The following is an 18,801-nucleotide window of genomic DNA, read 5'->3' on the forward strand; positions in this document are numbered from 1 at the left end:
GAATACTCTCCCTCTTTATCTTCTTTGCTTACTGCTTTCCCTGGCTTCCTCTAAGTCTCAAATAAAATCCCATCTACAGAAAGCCTTTCTCAGTCTCTCTTAATCCCAGTGCTTTCCCTCTCTTAATCATTTCCTATTTATTCTGTATATAGTTTTTTTTGTACACATTTGTTTTCTTATTGTCAGCTCCACGAGGGCAAGGCCTGTCTTTTGCTTCTTTTTATATGCCCATCGCTTAGCATAATGCCTTAGCATAATGCATTTCTAGCCTGGGTAAACAAGGGAGACCCAATATCAAAAATAAAACAGAAAGCACACAAAATAAAATACCACATTATGTTAACTCTTTGTTGCCCATCTATATACATACCCCTCAAATGACTTTGCACAGTTATCCTGAGATTTATGTTGACCTCTGTTTGCCAGTTGAATTTCATGAGTCAGACAATAACTAGAAAACTAAAAGTCACTCACCTGCCTCTTTCTTCACTGTAGGGATATGCTGCAGAGATGGATAATCCTCTAATGATGCATCTCATTTCATCAGCCCTCCAAAATAAGAAAGATGTCCTATTTGGGAATATGGAGGAGATTTATCACTTCCATAACAGGTTAGGGGCATTGTTCTTCTGTGTTTGAGAAAGTACGTTTGTCTCATCTTCTCCTTAAAGTAAGTGATGTATCTTAATGTCCTGCTCCATTAAAAGAGTTTGAAGTTCAGATCAACTACCCTGGATTATGTCATGTGCTGATTTTTAAAATTATATATTGTTTTCTGTTAAGAGATGATATTACAAGGTTACAGAACCTAGTAATGGATCCTAGAACTCTGCACATCTATTTTGAAACATACAGCCAGCTAGTAATGATTAAAATTCAAAGATGGTTATAAATGTGATATGAAAATCTAAGAGGGCAAGCACATTCTCTTGGTTGTTGAATGCCCAAGTGAAGACATTCCCCTTGGGCAGGGATGGGGGACCTGCAGCTTTGAGGCTACATATGGCCCTCTAGGTCCTCAAGTGCGGCCCTTTGACTGAATCCAAACTTCACAGAACAAAATCCCCAAAATAATTTGTCCTTTGGGGGCAGCTAGATGGCGCAGAGTATAGAGCACCAGCCCTGGAATCAAGAGGACCTGAGTTCAAATATGGCCTCAGACACTTATTAGCTGTGTAACCCTGGGCAAGTCACTTAACCCCAATGGCCTTAAAAAAAAAAAGAATTTGTTCTATGAAGTTTGGATTTGGTCAAAGGGCTGCACTTAAGAACATAGAGGGTCACATGTGGCCTCAAGGCTTCAGGTTCCCCACCCCTGCCCTTGGGTATAAATGATTGGTAGGATGGAGACTCCAGTGGACTTGTCTTATGTCTTGAGAAGATGAAGCCATGTCACCACTAAACCAAGCTGGCAGTGCACTGAGATGGGACCTGTCTTTCCCTAAGTCATTGCCCTTCCTATCTTGTCGGTAAGCAGAAATCCTCTCTCTCATCAGCCTCCCAGTTTGGCACTTTGGGGAGGCATCCAGTGTTAACAGTAACATTATCTGTCAGTATCTTTGTTTTTGACCTTCATGACACACAGATCAAGGACCATCTGTTTTCCTGGGCATGGCTGAAGGAGAGCAAGTTAATGTGGGAAGTTTATTGCTTTTCTTTTTTTGTCCTCCCAAGGCTGGGTGCGGGATATTTGTTCTGAGATGTTCATTTTTGTCTGTTCCAGGCTTGTGAGGAGTAGTGTGGATAATTTCTTCGGAGTTCCCCATCATAGGGGCATAATCCATATTTCCATATCCTCCTTCAGGGGGCAAGGAAAGGGTAGTTCAAAATAGAGATTCCATTGATAATAAGCAGGGGAAAAATTAATTGGAAATGACTTTATTCTGTATAAAGAAAAGGAAAAACGAATCATAGTTGAACCTTCCCCAGGCATCAGCTGAAGGAGATCGATGCCCCACCTTGGGACTTGGGAAGTCCAACAGACCCTGGGAATCTACATTACCCACCCTTCTCTAATATTTGGGAGGAGAGCTTTAAGGGAGTTTGGGGCTCTCTGTTTCTTCACATGCCTTTTCCCCTTCTGTCATCTGTATCTCCCACCCCACCCAATTATAAAGGAAGCGATCTGTAAGCAGTTGAACCCGGTCCCGGATATTCTATTTTCCAAGGTCACAGGGCACTTCATGTCACAGAAGGTAAACCAAATGAATATGTTCCAGTAGACTCAGCCCACTCCTTGTTTCAGCCATTGGTCACTTCATAGATTCTGAGTATGCAGAAGTCACTGCTATATTTTAAATTATGACAATAAAGTTAATGGATTGGTTTTTTTTCCACATGAAGCTGAAACATGCCCTCTGATTACAGACTAACAGACACTTCAAAATATAGCTAAGGGACATGAAAAAAGAGTCAAAGATACATTTCTAGATGTGAATATGTATTGGATTAAGGTGGAGGCAGTGGAATAGTATGAAAAAAAATTGACCTGAGACCCAAGTTCAAGTTCTGCATTGGGCAATAACTACCTGTAAAGGAAGGAAGAAGGGAAGGAAGGAATATAGGTTGGTTTATTAAGCGCCTACTATGGGCCAGGTACTAGGCTAAGTGCTTTACAAATATTATCTCATTTGAGCCTTACAACACGCCTTCAAGATAGGTGCCATTATTATTCCTATTTTACAGTTGAGGAAACAATGACTTGCCCAAGGTCACACAGCTAGTAAGTGTCTGAGGCTATATTTGTACTCAAGTCTACTGACTCCAGAGCCAGCACTCTATCCACTGTACAACCTGGCTGCCTCCAATTTGATCTGGTGGTATAACCTTAGACAAGGTAGGGAGGTTGCATGATACAATTCACTGATTCCCATTAGTGCTTCTTGGACCCCTTGGGGGGTGGGGGTAGGGCATCTAGGTGGCACCGTGGATAGAGTGCTGGCCCTGGAGTCAGGAATACTAAGTTAAGACTAAGTTCAAATCTGGCCTCAGACACTTAGTAACTGTGTGACCCTAAATAAGTCACTTAACCTTGTTTGCCTCAGTTTCCTCATCTGTAAAATGAGCTGGAGAAAGAAATGGCAAACCATTCCAGTAGCTTTGCCAAGAAAACCCCAAATGGGGTCAGAAAGAATCAGATGCAACTGAAAACAACTGAACAACAACATGAGTGATAATATGTTAAATTGCCCTTGGGGTTTATATTACATTTTTTTTTGTTAAAAGGAGTTTGTAGAACAAAAAAGTTGGAAACCACTGGTGTAGAGAAAAGGTCAAAGTATTTGGAGTTAGAAAACCTGAGTTTGAATCCCATCTCTTATTTACTTATCTGTATGACTTTAGTCAAGTAACTTAACTTTATGAGCCTCAGAATCCTCATCCGTAAAATGAAGGAGGTTAGACTATGTCAATCCCAAAGTCCCTTCCAGTTCTCAATCCTATGATACAAACAAAGCCTGTCTCTCTGTCTGCATGAGGGGATTGGCTTGGATGATTCTCGAGCAATCAACTTCTATGATTGTAAATTTTCTTTCAACCACATTTATAAAGTAAAGAAGCCCTATTTTATTTTAAAGAAAACTTTGCATGTCAACTAGAAATATATTAAGGGGGATCCAGAGTGTGACTCATTTCTTTAGCCTACAAGTTTTACCTATGAACTGAAAAAAAAATTGGACCCCTGGTTACTCAAGTCAGATGAGATTGCTTACCTTAATCTATTTCTGTAACTATTTTTTTTTTAACTATAGAAATCTCAATGATTTTTCAAGGGTGGAGGGATAGAAAAAGTCTTGTGGGAAAGAATATTTATTGGAAATAGTTTCCTTTTTAGATTCTTTTTTTCTTTCATAAAATCTAATAAAAACTTCCTCTGTTTAGAATATTCCTGAGAGAACTTGAAAACTACATAGACTACCCAGAACTGGTAGGAAGGTGTTTTCTAGAAAGGGTATGTATGTGTTATAAACCAATAACAACAGATATGCTACTTCACACTGTGTTTTTTAACCTTTAGTTTCTGGTTAAAATGACTAAATCACGATGATCTTAATCTCCATTGTTTTCATCACTCTTATCAGATAATTTGTAAGTCTGGTGAAAATGACCCTTCAAAGCTCACTTAAAAAAAATTGGATGGGATAAAAATAATACTCTTATCTCATTTGAACTGAACTGTCAACCTGTTGTGTCATTCTTTATAAGCAACTTATTTTGTTAAAAAGGAAACTTATTAATTTGCTGCAAATTTTGCTGCAATTGAGCAGTTTCTAGAAAAGAAAGTAATCAATGGTCAAAATAAAAAAATTGTCAAGAGGCTAGGATGAGGTGGGAATGTTAATCAGTTGGCCCAGTCCAGTTGCTTGAAAGCTCTTGGTTATATTTCGAGGATGAAAAAAATCCTTTGCTGAAAGAAAGAGAGAGAGAGAGAGAAAAGAAGAGAAGAGAATATGTTGCTACTCTTGAAATGTGTAAACCTTTGGAGAGCTGATAATTAATTTTTTTTTTAATTAAATGGTCGCTCTGCAAGTTTGTTTTTAAACCTTGCCTAAGGCAAAAAAAAAAAGGCCAGATCCATTGAGCTAAATTCATGTAAGGAAAGGGGTATTTTGACTACAAACACAAGACTGAAACAGGCTAGTGAACAAAGTTATCACATGACTTCCTTATTAATGAACTAGTAGGTCATATATTGGTTGGGGTGATCTGGAATTAAAAGACCCATGCCAGACCAAGATTAAAATAGAACTTCCTGGAAGTATGGGACGAACTGCCTCACTACATTTTACTAAGAAGCAGGCCAGTGGAGTCCGAAGACCTAGGTTCAAATCCTACCTCAGATACTATGTGACTCTGAGCAAGTCACTTAATTTCTTTGTGCCTTTGTCTCCCCTCCTTTTAGCTCTAAACCTATGATCCATATCATCCCATGTTAATAGTGTGTATGAACCTCATTAAATCCAGGCAAACTTATCTCAGGCTCCATATAGGCTGCTAATATTTGATAGTAGATTTGTCATCAACCAGATTTAGATAGCAAGGAAGCCATCTGGCAAAAGTGTTTTCCAAGCACCAGTCCTATCTTCCTGTTTGCCTTCTCAGCTAACGGTTAATGAGAAATATTATATTTTGATTGTCTTGTTAAAAAAAATGGGATTTTTACAGGTACCTCACTCCCCCAGATATAATTTTAGAGAATATCAACTGTTGTCATGGGTCAATTCAAAAGGATTAAAAAAAAAAAAACAAAACCACCGTGCTCCAACATACTACAGTTTTATCAATAATACAGATCATTGCCAGTGTGGAAAAAAGCCAGAGACTCTGTTGGAACATGATCTGTCTTGTGCCCTTTAACTGATTAAACTGATTTTTTTTTTTATTCCTAACACAGATGGAAGATTTTCAGATTTATGAGAAGTATTGTCAAAATAAACCCAGGTCAGAAAGTCTCTGGAGGCAGTGCTCAGACTGTGTCTTTTTTCAGGTATATTTCCATACGATTCTTTGGGTTCATTTCAAGTACTGACCTAATTGGTCACTAAAATATCCATAATGAACATCGTGTAATCCAGGGTTTTCGACTTAATCACAGGAATGCCAGAGGAAACTTGATCACAAACTCAGTTTGGATTCCTATTTGCTGAAGCCTGTGCAAAGAATAACCAAGTATCAGCTATTATTAAAGGTAGGAATGATGTTCAAATGGTGTTTTTTTTAGCAGTGTCCAATTTTTTACTTGTTGTTGTTGTTTGTTTGCTAAAACCTTAATGGAAGAAAATACCCAAAATGATTAATAAGAACCAGAATAATTTAAGCTATAGGCTTATCTTTGGCACAAATGTGACCAGCCACTCAATGCTAGTCTAATATACAGAGAAAGTCATAGCCACCAGCCATAATGTTACTCCAGGGGGTATTAAAACTTTCCTGAAGAAAAAGGACATGTGGCTTCCTGAAACTTCCATACTGATAGTGAAAGTACCCTGTATTCTGAAGGTCCCTACTTATGCCCCATGAACACCCTTAGCAGAGATTTTCTCATCTAGTAAGGACTTGAGATGAATGGAAGTTAAGCTAGGTGAATTTTGATAAGAGAAACAAAGAGTGAAATGCTCAGAATTTGAGACATTCTACACAATAATAGCAGATCCAGAGGGGTAGCTGGACAATCAGGAGGTATTAAACAATAGGTTAAAAAAAAAAAAAAGCAATAGGTTAGGGAAGGAGTTGAATTGCCTAAATGGGATCAGGAAGGGAACATTGAAGACTTAGCTTAGTAAGTTTGGTTTTTTTTTATCAAAATCCTGTGTCTGTTTCATGGAATTACATTCAAACTTGCCCAATTTAAGTACTATTCAGAAGTAATTTCCAAAAATGTCATTAATGACATTTTTGATCTTTCTTTCATTAGTGTTCCATTCTGAGGAGCTAATTAGGTAGTAGCATTCTGTACTCTAGTGCAAAAATGTCAAGAATATATATGCACTTTGTGTGTGAGGGAAAGATAATATATGTATTGCACCCCAACCCAACAAGCACTTAAGTGACTGGTATGGGCAAGACCCTTTACGAGGTGATAGAGCTATAAAGACAAAATAAAACATCCTCCATGTCCTCAAAGCATTTCCATTCTACCAGACAGATACATAGATAAATACATACGTGATAATTTGAGGAGGTAGAGAACAGTAGTAAGCAAGGGGCTTCTGGAAAGGCTTCTTCTTGGGAGAGAACTCATGAACTGAACCTTGGATGAAACTCAAGATTCTACAAAGCAGTGGTGCCATGTTTGTCTAGGCACAAGACGCCCTCCTAATGATTCTAAGAGTCACTTTGGGAAGCACCATAAGGAGAGTCTGAATAGTATTCATCAGAGCACAAGATTTTGGCCTTTTTTTTTTGCAAGCATTTGGGTGTACATTTCCCAAAGATACTGATATGATATGTTTTTGGTGATGGTTGCATAACCTTAAGAACATTTATTCCTTGCAGATCAAAGCATATTCTTTGCTCTTTTTTTGGTCCTGTTTTTTGTTTCTTCTTTCTTGTGGTTCCTCCTATTGGTTCTAGTTCTTCTTTACAACATAACTAATGTGAAAATATGAGAATAATAGGAATATTATAATCGAATATATTATATTCCTATATTATTATATAGGAATAATATAGGAATAATAGGAATGTATATGTAGAACCTATATCAGATTGCACACCATCTTGAGGAGGGAGGGGGAGAAAATCTAAAACTCAGAAGCTTATGGAAGTGATTGTTGAAAATGAAAAAAAATTAATTTTTTTTAAAAAAGAACATTTATCCTTGTTCACCCTGCCCTTCAGGAAATGCTGAAATATAGTAAAAACTGTGAAGGAGCCAAGGATCTACAGGAGGCATTGACTTCTATCCTTGGAATTCTCAAAGCTGTCAATGATTCCATGCACCTGATTGCCATCACTGGCTATGATGTAAGTAACATCATTTAAGTGGAAGGCATTCTCATTGAAGAACTCAACCCAATCCCTGTCAAAGGGTACAGCCACTTACTTTCCTTCAGTGCTCTCATCAGTTTATAATCTATAATAATACAATGTATTATATATAATATAATAACTTAATAAGCATGCAGAGTTTTGTTTAAAGTGAAAGGAAGCCATACTTCAGAAGTCCCAAGTGAATGTTCCCCTCTATCTCTCACATGCTAGGCTAGTTATGGCAGTCATAGAAACTTACTTCTATATGCTATGATTCACATACTATGTGAGAGGTAGCATGGGATGTGAATCGAAAGCTGCCCTAAAAGCCAGAAAGACTTGGGTTCCAGTCCTACCTCTGATATAAACTGGCTGTGTGACCTTTGACAAGTTACTGAACTTCTGAAAGCTCTAGGCCAGTGGAATCAAACTCAAATAGAAAGGGAGATCCCCACCAGTGACATACTAACTTAGTTTTAAAATGTGATGTTGTCTAGCAACTAGATGGCATAGTGGATCCAGTGCCAGGCCTGGAGTCAGGAAGATTCATCTTCCTGAGTACAAATCTGGCCTCAGCCACTTCCTAGCTGTGTGACCCTGGGCAAGTCACTTAACCTTGTTTGCCTCAATTTCTTCATCTATAAAATGAGCTGGAGAAAGAAATGGCAAACCACTGCAGTATCCAGTATCTAAGCACTTTGCAATTATTGTCTTGTTCGATCCTCATAATAACCTTGGGGGGGTAGGTGCTATTATTATCCCCATTTTACAGATGAAGAAATTGAGACAAGCAGGGGTGAAGTGAGTTACCCAGGGTCACATAGCTAGTAAATGTCTAAGGTTGGATTTGAACTCAGGTCTTCCAGATTCCAGGCCCAACACTTCATCTACTCCACAGTTTCATGCCTATAATTTTTTTAAATGTAATTAACATGTTTTCTCCTCTCTCTCTCTTTCAAGGGAAATTTAAATGAATTAGGCAAGCTCTTGATGCAAGGTTCCTTTAGTGTTTGGACAGATCACAAGAAGGGCCATGCCAAAGTGAAAGACCTGGCCAGATTTAAGCCAATGCAGAGACATCTATTCCTCCATGAGAAAGCAGTTCTATTCTGTAAAAAACGAGAAGAGAACGGAGAAGGTTATGAAAAAGCCCCTTCATACAGTTACAAGCAATCCTTAAATGTAAGTAAAAGTTTAGATTAAAGCAGTGAAACGATTTTAGTTTTTGACTAAAGCACTCCTTTCTCTCATTGTGAAAAATCTAATACAGAAAGAAAAAAAAACTATCAAGAATGTATCTTGGGGGCAGCTAGGTGGTGCAGTGGATAGAGCACCAGCCCTGGATTCAGGAGGACTTGAGTTCAAATCCGGTCCCAGACACATAACACTCACTATCTGTGTGACCCTGGGCAAGTCACTTAACCCCATCGCCTAACTGTCCACTGCCAAAAAAAAAATAATATATCTGGTTATGATTTATCTGAGACACTGACTAGTGTGACCCTGGGCAAGTCGCTTAACCTCTATCTGCCTCAGTTTCCTCATCTGTAAAATCAGAATTATAATAGCACCTACCTTTCAGGATGGTTGTGAGGACCAAATGAGCACTTAATACAGTGCCTAGCACATAGTAGGTGCTTAATAAATGCTTGTTTCTTAATTGAAAAAAATAATAAAATGATACTTTTTAAAAATAATCTAATCATCTCCAGGCCCCAAGGGTGCATCAGAGTAGGACTTAAAAGGATGACAACAGTCTTTTAAGACCTGGATGTGCTCTTTGGAACATTTTTAATAAAACAGTTGGTTTCCTGCATGTGTTTATGCCTCTTCCCTGTGTCTTGTGTTTGCTAGATGACTGCTGTTGGAATAACAGAGAATGTCAAAGGGGATATTAAGAAATTTGAAATCTGGTATAATGCAAGGGAAGAGGTTTACATCATACAGGTAGGGGTGGCATGCCAATTGCTATTTTTTGAAACGAGGTTTTCATTTCCTCTGTTGTTCCTGTATGGGATTTTGTAATGTTTCTCTAGGCCTAGGCACCTAAATTCAGCAAGAGTAACCATGTCACTCTAATACGAACTTGGCAGAACAAGAAAATGGGTGTGAGGGAGAAGGAAAATGATAATGTAGACTGGGGTGACTTTCCTAACACAGCTCTAAGGAGACTCAAAGCTTTGTTAATAGCTGGCAGGTAAAGGCCTTTAAAAGGATGGTGGGGTGTTTGATAAAGAGATGAATCTAAAACTAAAAAATGTCATTGTCTGGAGGGGTGGGGAACTGCAGCCTCGAGGCCACAGGTGACCCTCTAGGTCCTCAAGTGTGGCCCTTTGACTGAATCCAAACTTCACAGAACAAATCCCCTTAATAAAAGGATTTGTTCTGTAAAATGTGGATTCAGTTAAAAGGCCTCACCTGGGGACTTAGAAGACCTCTTGTGGTCTCAAGGCTGCAGGTTCCCCACCCCTGGTCTAGATAGTAGAGACATGCATGAGATAGAAAAAGAAAAGTCAGCCTTTAAGAAGACAGAAACCACTGAGTCTCCTCAGGCTCCCTGACACTCTGCAGATGAACCCAGATGAGCAGACTAGCTAACCCAATACAGTATTCATCCCACTGTGTCTTGGGCCAGATTATCCATTTGTGCACACTGCACCCTGACAACAAGGGAGCCACCTTTAGAAACTGCATGACCATTTTGAGAACGTCTAGACCTATTTTTGTAAGTGAATCCTGCAGTTTACTTATTCAAGGTCAGAGTCTTTTTAGCCATGGAGGCTAGGGCTCCATAAAGAGACACATGCTGCCTCTAGCTCACAGATCCCTTCCCCAACATCTGATTCACTCAGAATTTGTGCTGCTTTATAAACTCAGTAAGCCTCTCTTGTAGGAATCAGCCATGTTCCTCACCTTTTATCCAAACCAGAATTTCTAACATGACTGAGCCTTATTATGGTGGAACCCTAATTCAGTCTTTACATGGTCTTCTCACTCCTGGGGAGAGAGAGCATAACTAATGAGCCAGGGGAGGGGCATGTTAAGCAGACTGTAACAGTGCCTTGGGCTCCTCTTGGGGCCTATAGTTAGACTGCAAATTGAGAGGTTGGTTGGCCCCTTGAGTCTGAGGTGAGCTATGGCAACACCATAGGTAGAAGAGAGAGACAATAGTCCCATCCAACTAGGCCTTTCCACAGGCTGCCATGATGTGTGGGCCCACCGCTATCCCTATTACAGAAGTCCCAGAGATTGACTCAGTAATGAGTAAACGAGGTGTGACTATACTCTTAGTCAAAAAGAATCATGAAGACTTTGGACCACTAGATAAAGATAAATGGCAGTAATAACAAACTATTTCCTGTGTGTCCTCATCCTTCCTGATCCAGTGATCCTCTCAATGCTTAAGGACTTGTTCTCACTTGCTTTACGTTTTTGCTCCAAGCAAGCTGTCTGGGACTTCTGGAATTAACTGGGATTGGAGCAGAAACCCATCCTTACACCTGGAATACTCTCCCTCCTCACTTCCACTTCTAAGAATACCTTGGCTCAAGTGAAATCTCACACACTAATTCCTCCCAGTCCCTAAATTACTTCAAATTTACTTGGAATATATTTGTATTTACATTTCTTCACAGTAGAATGTAGGCTCCTTGAGGGCAGGGGCTGTTTTGTTTTTTCCTTTTTTATCTCCAATAACTATAGTAATTAATGAATACTTGTTGAGTCATTGATTATGGCCAGTTGCTTGTATTGATTGCCTCTGCTGCTATAGTTCATATTCTTGACCAAAGCTCTGCTCCTTCCAGGTACAGGGGAATACTTAAGGAGGATGGATTCAGAGGCTTATAGGAGTAGAACCATAGAATTTTGGTAGAGGCTCTTCCTCAGCTTCCTCTAATGATTCATCAACAGAGTACTTTATGTAGATTTATGAATTCCATTAGCTTTCAGCCATTATTACCATTGAGTGGAGTCCTGGGGAAGGGAGCATGGGGTAACAGAGGATCAGGAAAATCTAGATTCAAGTCCCACCTCTGAGAAAGTCAGTCATCTTCTCTGTTCCCAGTAATTGTCAAAAAAGAAAAGATGCCAACCTGTATTGGTAGAGAGCATTTTCCTAGCCCAGTGAAATCACAGATTCAGTCTTTTTTTTTTTTTAAAGAATCCTTATTGAATTGCTGTTTTGATTGGCAAAGGAAAGGTGTTCTAGCAATTCTTAAGCCTCATTATAATTGCAAAAGGAAAATTACTATTTTTCTTATTTTCCCCAACAAGAAACTTGGATGAAAAGCAGTTGAATAACCTGTCCAAGGCCTATCAATTTCTAGCATTCATTTGGAAAGAACAAAAAAGATGGTATCATTTTGCTACGAGGAAAAATGACACTAGCTTGTGCCCTGGATTCAAACCACTAACTCATACCCATCAATCCCATCATTGCACTCCTTTTTTTACTCTTGTATGTGGCATTCCATTCAAATGATCTAGGGAGTGCTAAGGTTACATCTTTGCGCCTAGAGTTGGATGAGTAAAATATGTATTTGTTATACAAAGGAGATTCATTACTTGCATACTGACTTTTCACTTTGTTGGCAGGCCCCAACTCCTGAAATTAAAGCAACCTGGGTAAATGAAATCCGGAAAGTCTTAACCAGTCAGCTGCAGGCTTGCAGAGGTAAATAGTTCTTTCTCCAGCATTCTATGCACCCAGCTGATTTCTACCTTAAAAACAAACCAAAAAAACCTTTTAACTAAATTTCTTCCTGTTAAAACACACACACACACACACACACATACACACATACACACACACACCCCACCCCGCTGTCTTGTGTTTGTCCTGTCTTACAGAGGCCAGTCAGCACCGAGCACTGGAGCAGACTCAGAGCTTACCACTACCCACATCCTCCAATACAAGGTAGGTAGCCATAGATACAGCATGTGAAACATGGTAGACTTTTTGGCTCCAGAATGTGGTCTCATTTTCTTTATCTGACCCTTTCCCCTCTGAGTTTCCACAAGGATACTTCTGTGAGAGAGCTGGATCATCTCTAACCTTGCTTCCAGCTCTAAAAATGCCTGTGGTATTCTTCACCAGGGTAATGTTCATCATCTACCATTTCTACATTTATAATACCCTTTGAAACTGATCCCTTCTCTCCACTCACACTACTAATACCTTCAGTCACTCATCTCTCTCTTTTTTCTTTCTTTTTTTTTTTTTTGCGAGGCAATTGGGGTTAAATGACTTGCCCAGGGTCACACAGCTAGTGAGTATCATGTGTCTGAGGCCAGATTTGAACTCAGGTCCTCCTGACTCCAGGGTCAATGCTCTATCCACTGCACCACCTAGCTTCCCCCAGCCTTTCATCTCTTGACTACATTATGACAACAGCCTCTGAATTGGTCTCTCTGCCTCAACTCTCTCCTCACCCCCATCCATCTTACACACTATTGCCAGAGTAACCAACTCTAGCATCTTCCCATTATCCATGGGGTAAGATATAAAATATGTTTAGCTTCTAAATCCTTATACAACCTGCCCCAGTCTATCTTTCCAGCCTAAGTGAACATTATTCTTCATCCCACCCTCTGTGATTCAGCTTAATTGGCCTTTTCTTCATTCTTCACTAACAATGCTCCATCTTTCATCTCCATACTTTGCATTGGCCATTCTTCATTCCTAGTATATACTTTCTCCTTATCTCTAACTTGGGATTTTCTTGGCACAGACACTGGCGTGGTTGGCCATTCCCTTCTCCAGCTCATTTCATACAAGAGGAAACTGAGGTAGACAGGGTTAAGTGACTTGCCCAGGGTCACCCAGCTAGTAAGTGTCTGAGGCCAGATTTGAACTTAGGAAGATCAGTCTTTCTGACTCCAGGCCCAGCACTCTATCCACTGGGCCACCTAGCTACCTGATTTCCCCAAGTAATAGTGTCCAAACTATATTGTATTTAACTACTTTATATTTGTGCTATTTATATAGGGTGTCCCAAAAGTTTCCCTGAAGTTTTAAACTATTAAAGCTTGAGCTATTGTTTGTATTTATTAGCTGTTAAGGCTTAAAACTATACTTAACCTTTTGGGATGCCCTCTATATTTATATGTGCTTGTCTTCTCCACCAGAATGCATGACCCTTGAAAGTAGGGACTTCTTCATTCTTGGTACTTGTTTGTATCCCTAGCATAGTGCCTGCCACATGATCAGCCTGGAAATCAGGAACACAAGCCCCACCTGTGACATATACTAGCTATGTGACTCTGAGAAAGTCAGTTATCCCCTCAGTTCCCAGTAACTCTCAAAAAAAAAAAAAAAAAAAGATGCTGACCTGTATTGGTAGAGGGAGTTCCTACTCCAATGAAATCACAGATCCAGTCTATTTTTTTTAATAGAATCCTTATTGAAATGTTGTTTTGCTTTGCAAAGGAAATGTGTTCTAGCAATTCTTAAGCCTCACTACAATTGCAAAAGAAAAATTATTATTTTTCTTATTTTCCCCAACAAGAAACTTGGATAAAACTTATAGATACTTGTTGATGATCAATTGCATACATGTTGGATTAGTGCCATTATGGCAGCTTAAGAGAAAAACATCTCTCTCTCCATACATCCATCCGGATTTTTGTATATGTCAATCATTCATTGCCAGTCTTGATAAGGTTATGTCAGTATCTAAATAGCAGAAGACCAATTAAAGGACTGCTACATGTTGTCATTTAACATTCGACTTGGGGTCAGGAAGACAAAACCAAATCCTACTTTAGATGGTCAAATCACCTATATCAGGGTTTCAGTTTCCTCATTGGTAAAATAACAAGATTTGGCGTCGACTTGATGACTTCTCAGGTGCCCTTTCAGCTCTGATTCTGTGTCTCAGTGGGCAGTACTTGGGCTAGTGTCATCCCTATAAAGTCACTTTCCATCTATTCTCTATTAATCCTGTAAATTTTGATGAATATGTGTTGTCTTTCCGTAAGCTTCCTGAAAACAAAGACCATTTTTGGTTTTTCTTTGTATACCCAGTGCTTGTTAGCACCATGCCTGGAATGTAGTAATTGCTTAATTAATGATTCTTGACTGATTGGGCTACAAAGCCTACTTGTCTATAAATAAAATGTTCTCTGTATATTCTAACTCATTTGTATTTGTTTTTTATTGCAACAAATTCATTTTCTACCACCTTGTTAGAAGGTTGCAGCTTTGATTTTTTGGAGCATGTGTTGTTTTTAAGTTCTCTACCCTCCCATGCTGAACAGAGGGGATACTTGGGACAGGGGCCAGGCTTGCTACAACATCTCTATTGCCTGATCCCTTTCTACTCTCTTTCCTTAGAATGTGAGACAGCCCCTCTTTAAACCAAAGCTTCAACCTTGGCAGCATTTTATCCAAAAAAATAATAATAATGTTTTTTGAGAGAAAGGAAGCTCCTACTAGCTAGTAGTATTTTTTGATGCTTTGTAAACAGAAGCATTCGCTCTCTCAAAGCACTCAACAGGAAAATGTTGCTGGGGTATAAAATGGAGACGAAATCAAGAACATCCAGGGTACCAGGATCCTTGAGAAATTCTGAATGTGACTGCAAAATGATATTATCTTTATTATTATTAATTATTGTTCTTATTTGCCTCATCCATTAGTCCCTCGAAAAATCAAACAAAGAACGTTAAAAAATTAGAAGAAAGAAAAACTGACCCTGCAAGCCTGGAGGGATATGTCAGTTCAGCATCAGTGCAGAAGAACCCAGACAAAAGCAAAGGTGAGGCTACCTGCGTGAATTCTGTGTACTCACAGGTATACGACACCTCTGTGCCCAGTTACTGAGTTAAGTGTAACATTTAAGTTAGAAATTCACTGTTTTTTTTATTACAAGGTCTCATGCTTCTCCTATTGTCCCTGGTCTACTTTCATTAAGTCAGTTACTATTGTCTTTAACCCTACTACAGAGCTTTTCTGAAACATGATGCTCCCCTGGAGTTGGGCTCACAGCCCTGCCTGAATCTAGCCCTGAGAAATGCCTTCATTATAGACATCTATAATAATAAGCTGCAGTCCTCTCTCTTCCGTGAATACATCTCTGCTGTCTGTATGATGCTGACTCTGAGGTCTCTCTGTTATTTGGGGTTTTTGTGTACTCTCTCCATTTCCCTTGTCTCTCTTTTCCTTTATAGATGACACAGTTACTAGCTCTACCTCAGAGAGCTCTGCGCTGTCCAAAAAGCGCTTTACACTGCAGGGTTTTGCTAACCTCAAAAGTCAGAAAGGTAAACGCAACTCACCTCGGACTCCTTCCCACTTGTGTCCATCACTGTGATAGTGTGTCATTGTATTTGTGTGGCAGCTCATTGGTGTGTTGTATGCAAATGTGGGTTGTCTTCCCTGTTCTTTGGTAGCATATGAGACTTAAAAAAGAAATTTTAAGCCCGGTTACCTTAGATGTCTGAAACATATCAGCATTAAATAATAACCCAACACATTAAAAATAATTTGGTAGCATATGAGACTTAAAAAGAAATTTTAAGCCCGGTTACCTCAGATGTCTGAAGCATTAAATCAGCATTAAATAATAACCCACAACGTTAAAAATAATTTTTTAAACATCCCTTTTGAAAAAGGAAAGCTTTTCAAAAGAAAACTTGCCCAGGAATTGTTGCTGTCATTTTGCTTTTTTGGACCTAAACTCTTTTTTTTTCCTGTTAAGTCTTTTATTGACCTTTCCTGCCATGATTGTTCTTTTCTGACAAATGATGAGCCTCATATTATAGTGCAGTCATATAGCTATGTTTACTGGGAAATTCAATCTCTCTGAGGCTTTCCTGAACATTCTGGGTAATGCAATTCCATACATATCCTTAGGTAACTGAGAGGCAAACAACACTGGTGTTCCATTTTTGCCTTTGCAGAAACTCCATGGATAAGGACATGGCATTAAACCTTCTACCAAGACTAGGTTTCCATGTAGTTAGTTCCTTCTAAGGACAACTAGATGGTACAGTAAACAGAGTGCTGATCCTAGGATTAGAAAGAGCTGAGTTCAAATCTGGCCTCAGACACCAGCTATGTGACCCTGGGCAAGTCACTTAAGCCTGTTTGCCTCAGTTTCCTTATCTGTAAAATAAGCAGGAAATGGCAAACCACTCTAGTATCTTTGCCAAGAAAACCCAAATGGGGTCATGACTGAAAAAGCTTAACAACAAAGTTCCTTCTGGAAAAAAAAAGTAACTTCAAAATCCTGTTTAATCTTCCTACCTTTTTGAAAGCATAAGTATTGCATTCTTTTACTGTGTCTTTTTGAAGACCATAGGATGACCATAAAGTAAAGACTCATTTCCATGAGTTGCCTTTGGAAATTGAGTTTCATTTAACAAAATATATTAGGTACTTATTATGTGCAAGGCACTGGGGATACAAAACAGTCCCTGTCCTCAAGGAGTTGATATTCTGCTGAAAATAATCTTCTTCCTTTATAACTACATTTCATTTACTGTATTTACATTGTTTACTCTCGTGACAGTTTGCAATTACATCTTGTGTTTCCTGGAGTCATTTTCCAGATCTTCCTCAATCAATAATTCAGACGCTCAGGGGAGTGAATATTTCTTCCACCAAAGCAGACTGCAACCCCCTTCACGCTTCAGTAGATCTTTCTGAGATCCTGTGGCCAAGAAAATCAATCCCCTTGTGGTCAACCCTGTAGACTAGAGATAAACCTCTATCTAAACTCAATGCAATGAGTGCACAGAGCCCCTGCTTAAAAACCTCTTCAGCTTAGTCAGACCTGCCAAAACATATGCATCATTTTCTCTCTAGCAGAGCCTTTGAGAATCTTGAGAAAGCCCCATGCCATAGGGAGGCATCAGAATAGGATTCCAGTGGAAACAAAAGCCAAAAAAAAATCTGTATCCCACTCTAGAACTCGACTATTTAACATTTCTCCCTCCTATCTTCATTATCTCTCTTCTGTGTTTTTTTTTCTTTGCCTGTTCATCTTACTGCAGCTTCTCCTACCAGTCCTGACAAAAAAGCTAAGCGACATGAAGTTAAGAGTGATCCAACGCCTTTTGGTTTAAGAGGTAGAGTGATGCAACTTTTTGTACACAAAATGGCGATCCATTTTCCAATCCCACCAGAAAAGCCTTTGGGGAACTTCAGGGACGCCATGTGTATTGTTGTTGGCTATCACCTTGTGTGAACTTAACACTTCCTTCCTTGGCAGCAAAAATCTTCACATGTGTTTATAACCATAAAGTTCTGGTTCTGTCATCCAAGAAATCACATGATGACTTCAGTTCCATCGGGATCATCAGCCCTATTATTAAGCCAGATTTTTCCCTAATGCTTGAATCTGGCCCATTCCTATCCCAAACTGAGACCCTGCCTCCAGAGACACCACAAGGTTCAGGCTGGGTACTTTCTACTTACTTCTCTATCAAGCTGTAGAGTAACAAACATCCCAGCTTTCCTAAGCACCTAAAACAAATTGTCACAAGGTAACATACTATAAGCCTTATCACTTAGGCTCTTCTAGCTGAGACTTTAGCCCAGTTAAAGCCCTTCCCATCCAGTCTGTTTCTTCCATTTGTCTCGGATTAAAGAAATTAAAGAAGAAGAAGAAATTAAAGATGGCGCAGACCTATGTGGTCCCTTCATCTAAAGCACTATTCTATCAGAAGTTTCCTTAGAATAAATACATAAATCATAGGATACTGATAAATCATAGTAGTTTATGGCTAAAACTAGGAATGGTGTCATGTTATGTTCTCTCATATTTATTACGTTTGAATTTCAACCTTTATATGTTTTTTTCCTTACCTTCTCTATTTTAATGCAGTAACAGCTTCCAGAATATTTGTCCAGAGGACATTTGGCAGCTACACATATTTTCAAGCCTAGTAAAGGAATGTACTCCAAGCAGGGATTTTGGCATTAGAAAAGCAGGGGCTCTGCTTTAGGCCCAACCAGTATTTTTATCTTTGAAAGATGCTCTCAGACTCCTATAGACTTCTGCATAAATTAAGATTAGTAACACTTGTACATAAAAAGTGCCTTGAGCTCCAACATTGAAGTGTTGTACATAATAGCTTGCTATAAATTAAATCCCCTATTCTCCAGCAAAAGGTAATGCCCAATTAGTAGTCTTTTCACTTTTATTGACAGCAGAGACCTCCTGTCTAGTTTGGACAAGGAGTTCCATGCTTAAAAATATTTAATAACAAAACTTGGTTGAGATGAGTAAGAGAAAGAAAGCTATTAGACCTTCACCCTCAGCATCCAGTCCTCTTACCAGGGGTGGGGAACCTGCAGCTTCGAGACCACATGTGGCCTTCTAG

The 18,801-nt window shown here is 39.2% G+C and overlaps 1 protein-coding gene across 8 annotated transcripts in view; it reads left to right on the top strand.

Moving 5' to 3' along the window:
- LOC114046234 (guanine nucleotide exchange factor DBS-like) overlaps window positions 1-18,801 on the top strand; it is a 366,695-nt gene that overhangs the window by 341,439 nt on the left and 6,455 nt on the right. For 4 of the 8 annotated variants that reach the window (XM_027866484.1, XM_027866479.1, XM_027866482.1 and 1 more), the window contains 10 exons: window positions 496-611; window positions 3,880-3,949; window positions 5,393-5,485; window positions 5,594-5,686; window positions 7,339-7,464; window positions 8,431-8,652; window positions 9,325-9,417; window positions 12,067-12,145; window positions 12,322-12,388; window positions 15,112-15,230. In XM_027866484.1, the coding sequence (XP_027722285.1) occupies window positions 496-611; window positions 3,880-3,949; window positions 5,393-5,485; window positions 5,594-5,686; window positions 7,339-7,464; window positions 8,431-8,652; window positions 9,325-9,417; window positions 12,067-12,145; window positions 12,322-12,388; window positions 15,112-15,230 (1,078 nt within the window). Of the gene's footprint in view, window positions 1-495; window positions 612-3,879; window positions 3,950-5,392; window positions 5,486-5,593; window positions 5,687-7,338; window positions 7,465-8,430; window positions 8,653-9,324; window positions 9,418-12,066; window positions 12,146-12,321; window positions 12,389-15,111; window positions 15,231-15,642; window positions 15,736-17,469; window positions 17,545-18,801 lie in introns of all 8 variants that reach the window. The other 4 variants (XM_027866477.1, XM_027866478.1, XM_027866481.1 and 1 more) reach the window with 2 other exon arrangements.

The sequence above is a fragment of the Vombatus ursinus genome, unplaced genomic scaffold, assembly GCF_900497805.2.
Source record: "Vombatus ursinus unplaced genomic scaffold, bare-nosed wombat genome assembly UNPS02014781.1, whole genome shotgun sequence".
Lineage (NCBI taxonomy): Eukaryota > Metazoa > Chordata > Mammalia > Diprotodontia > Vombatidae > Vombatus > Vombatus ursinus.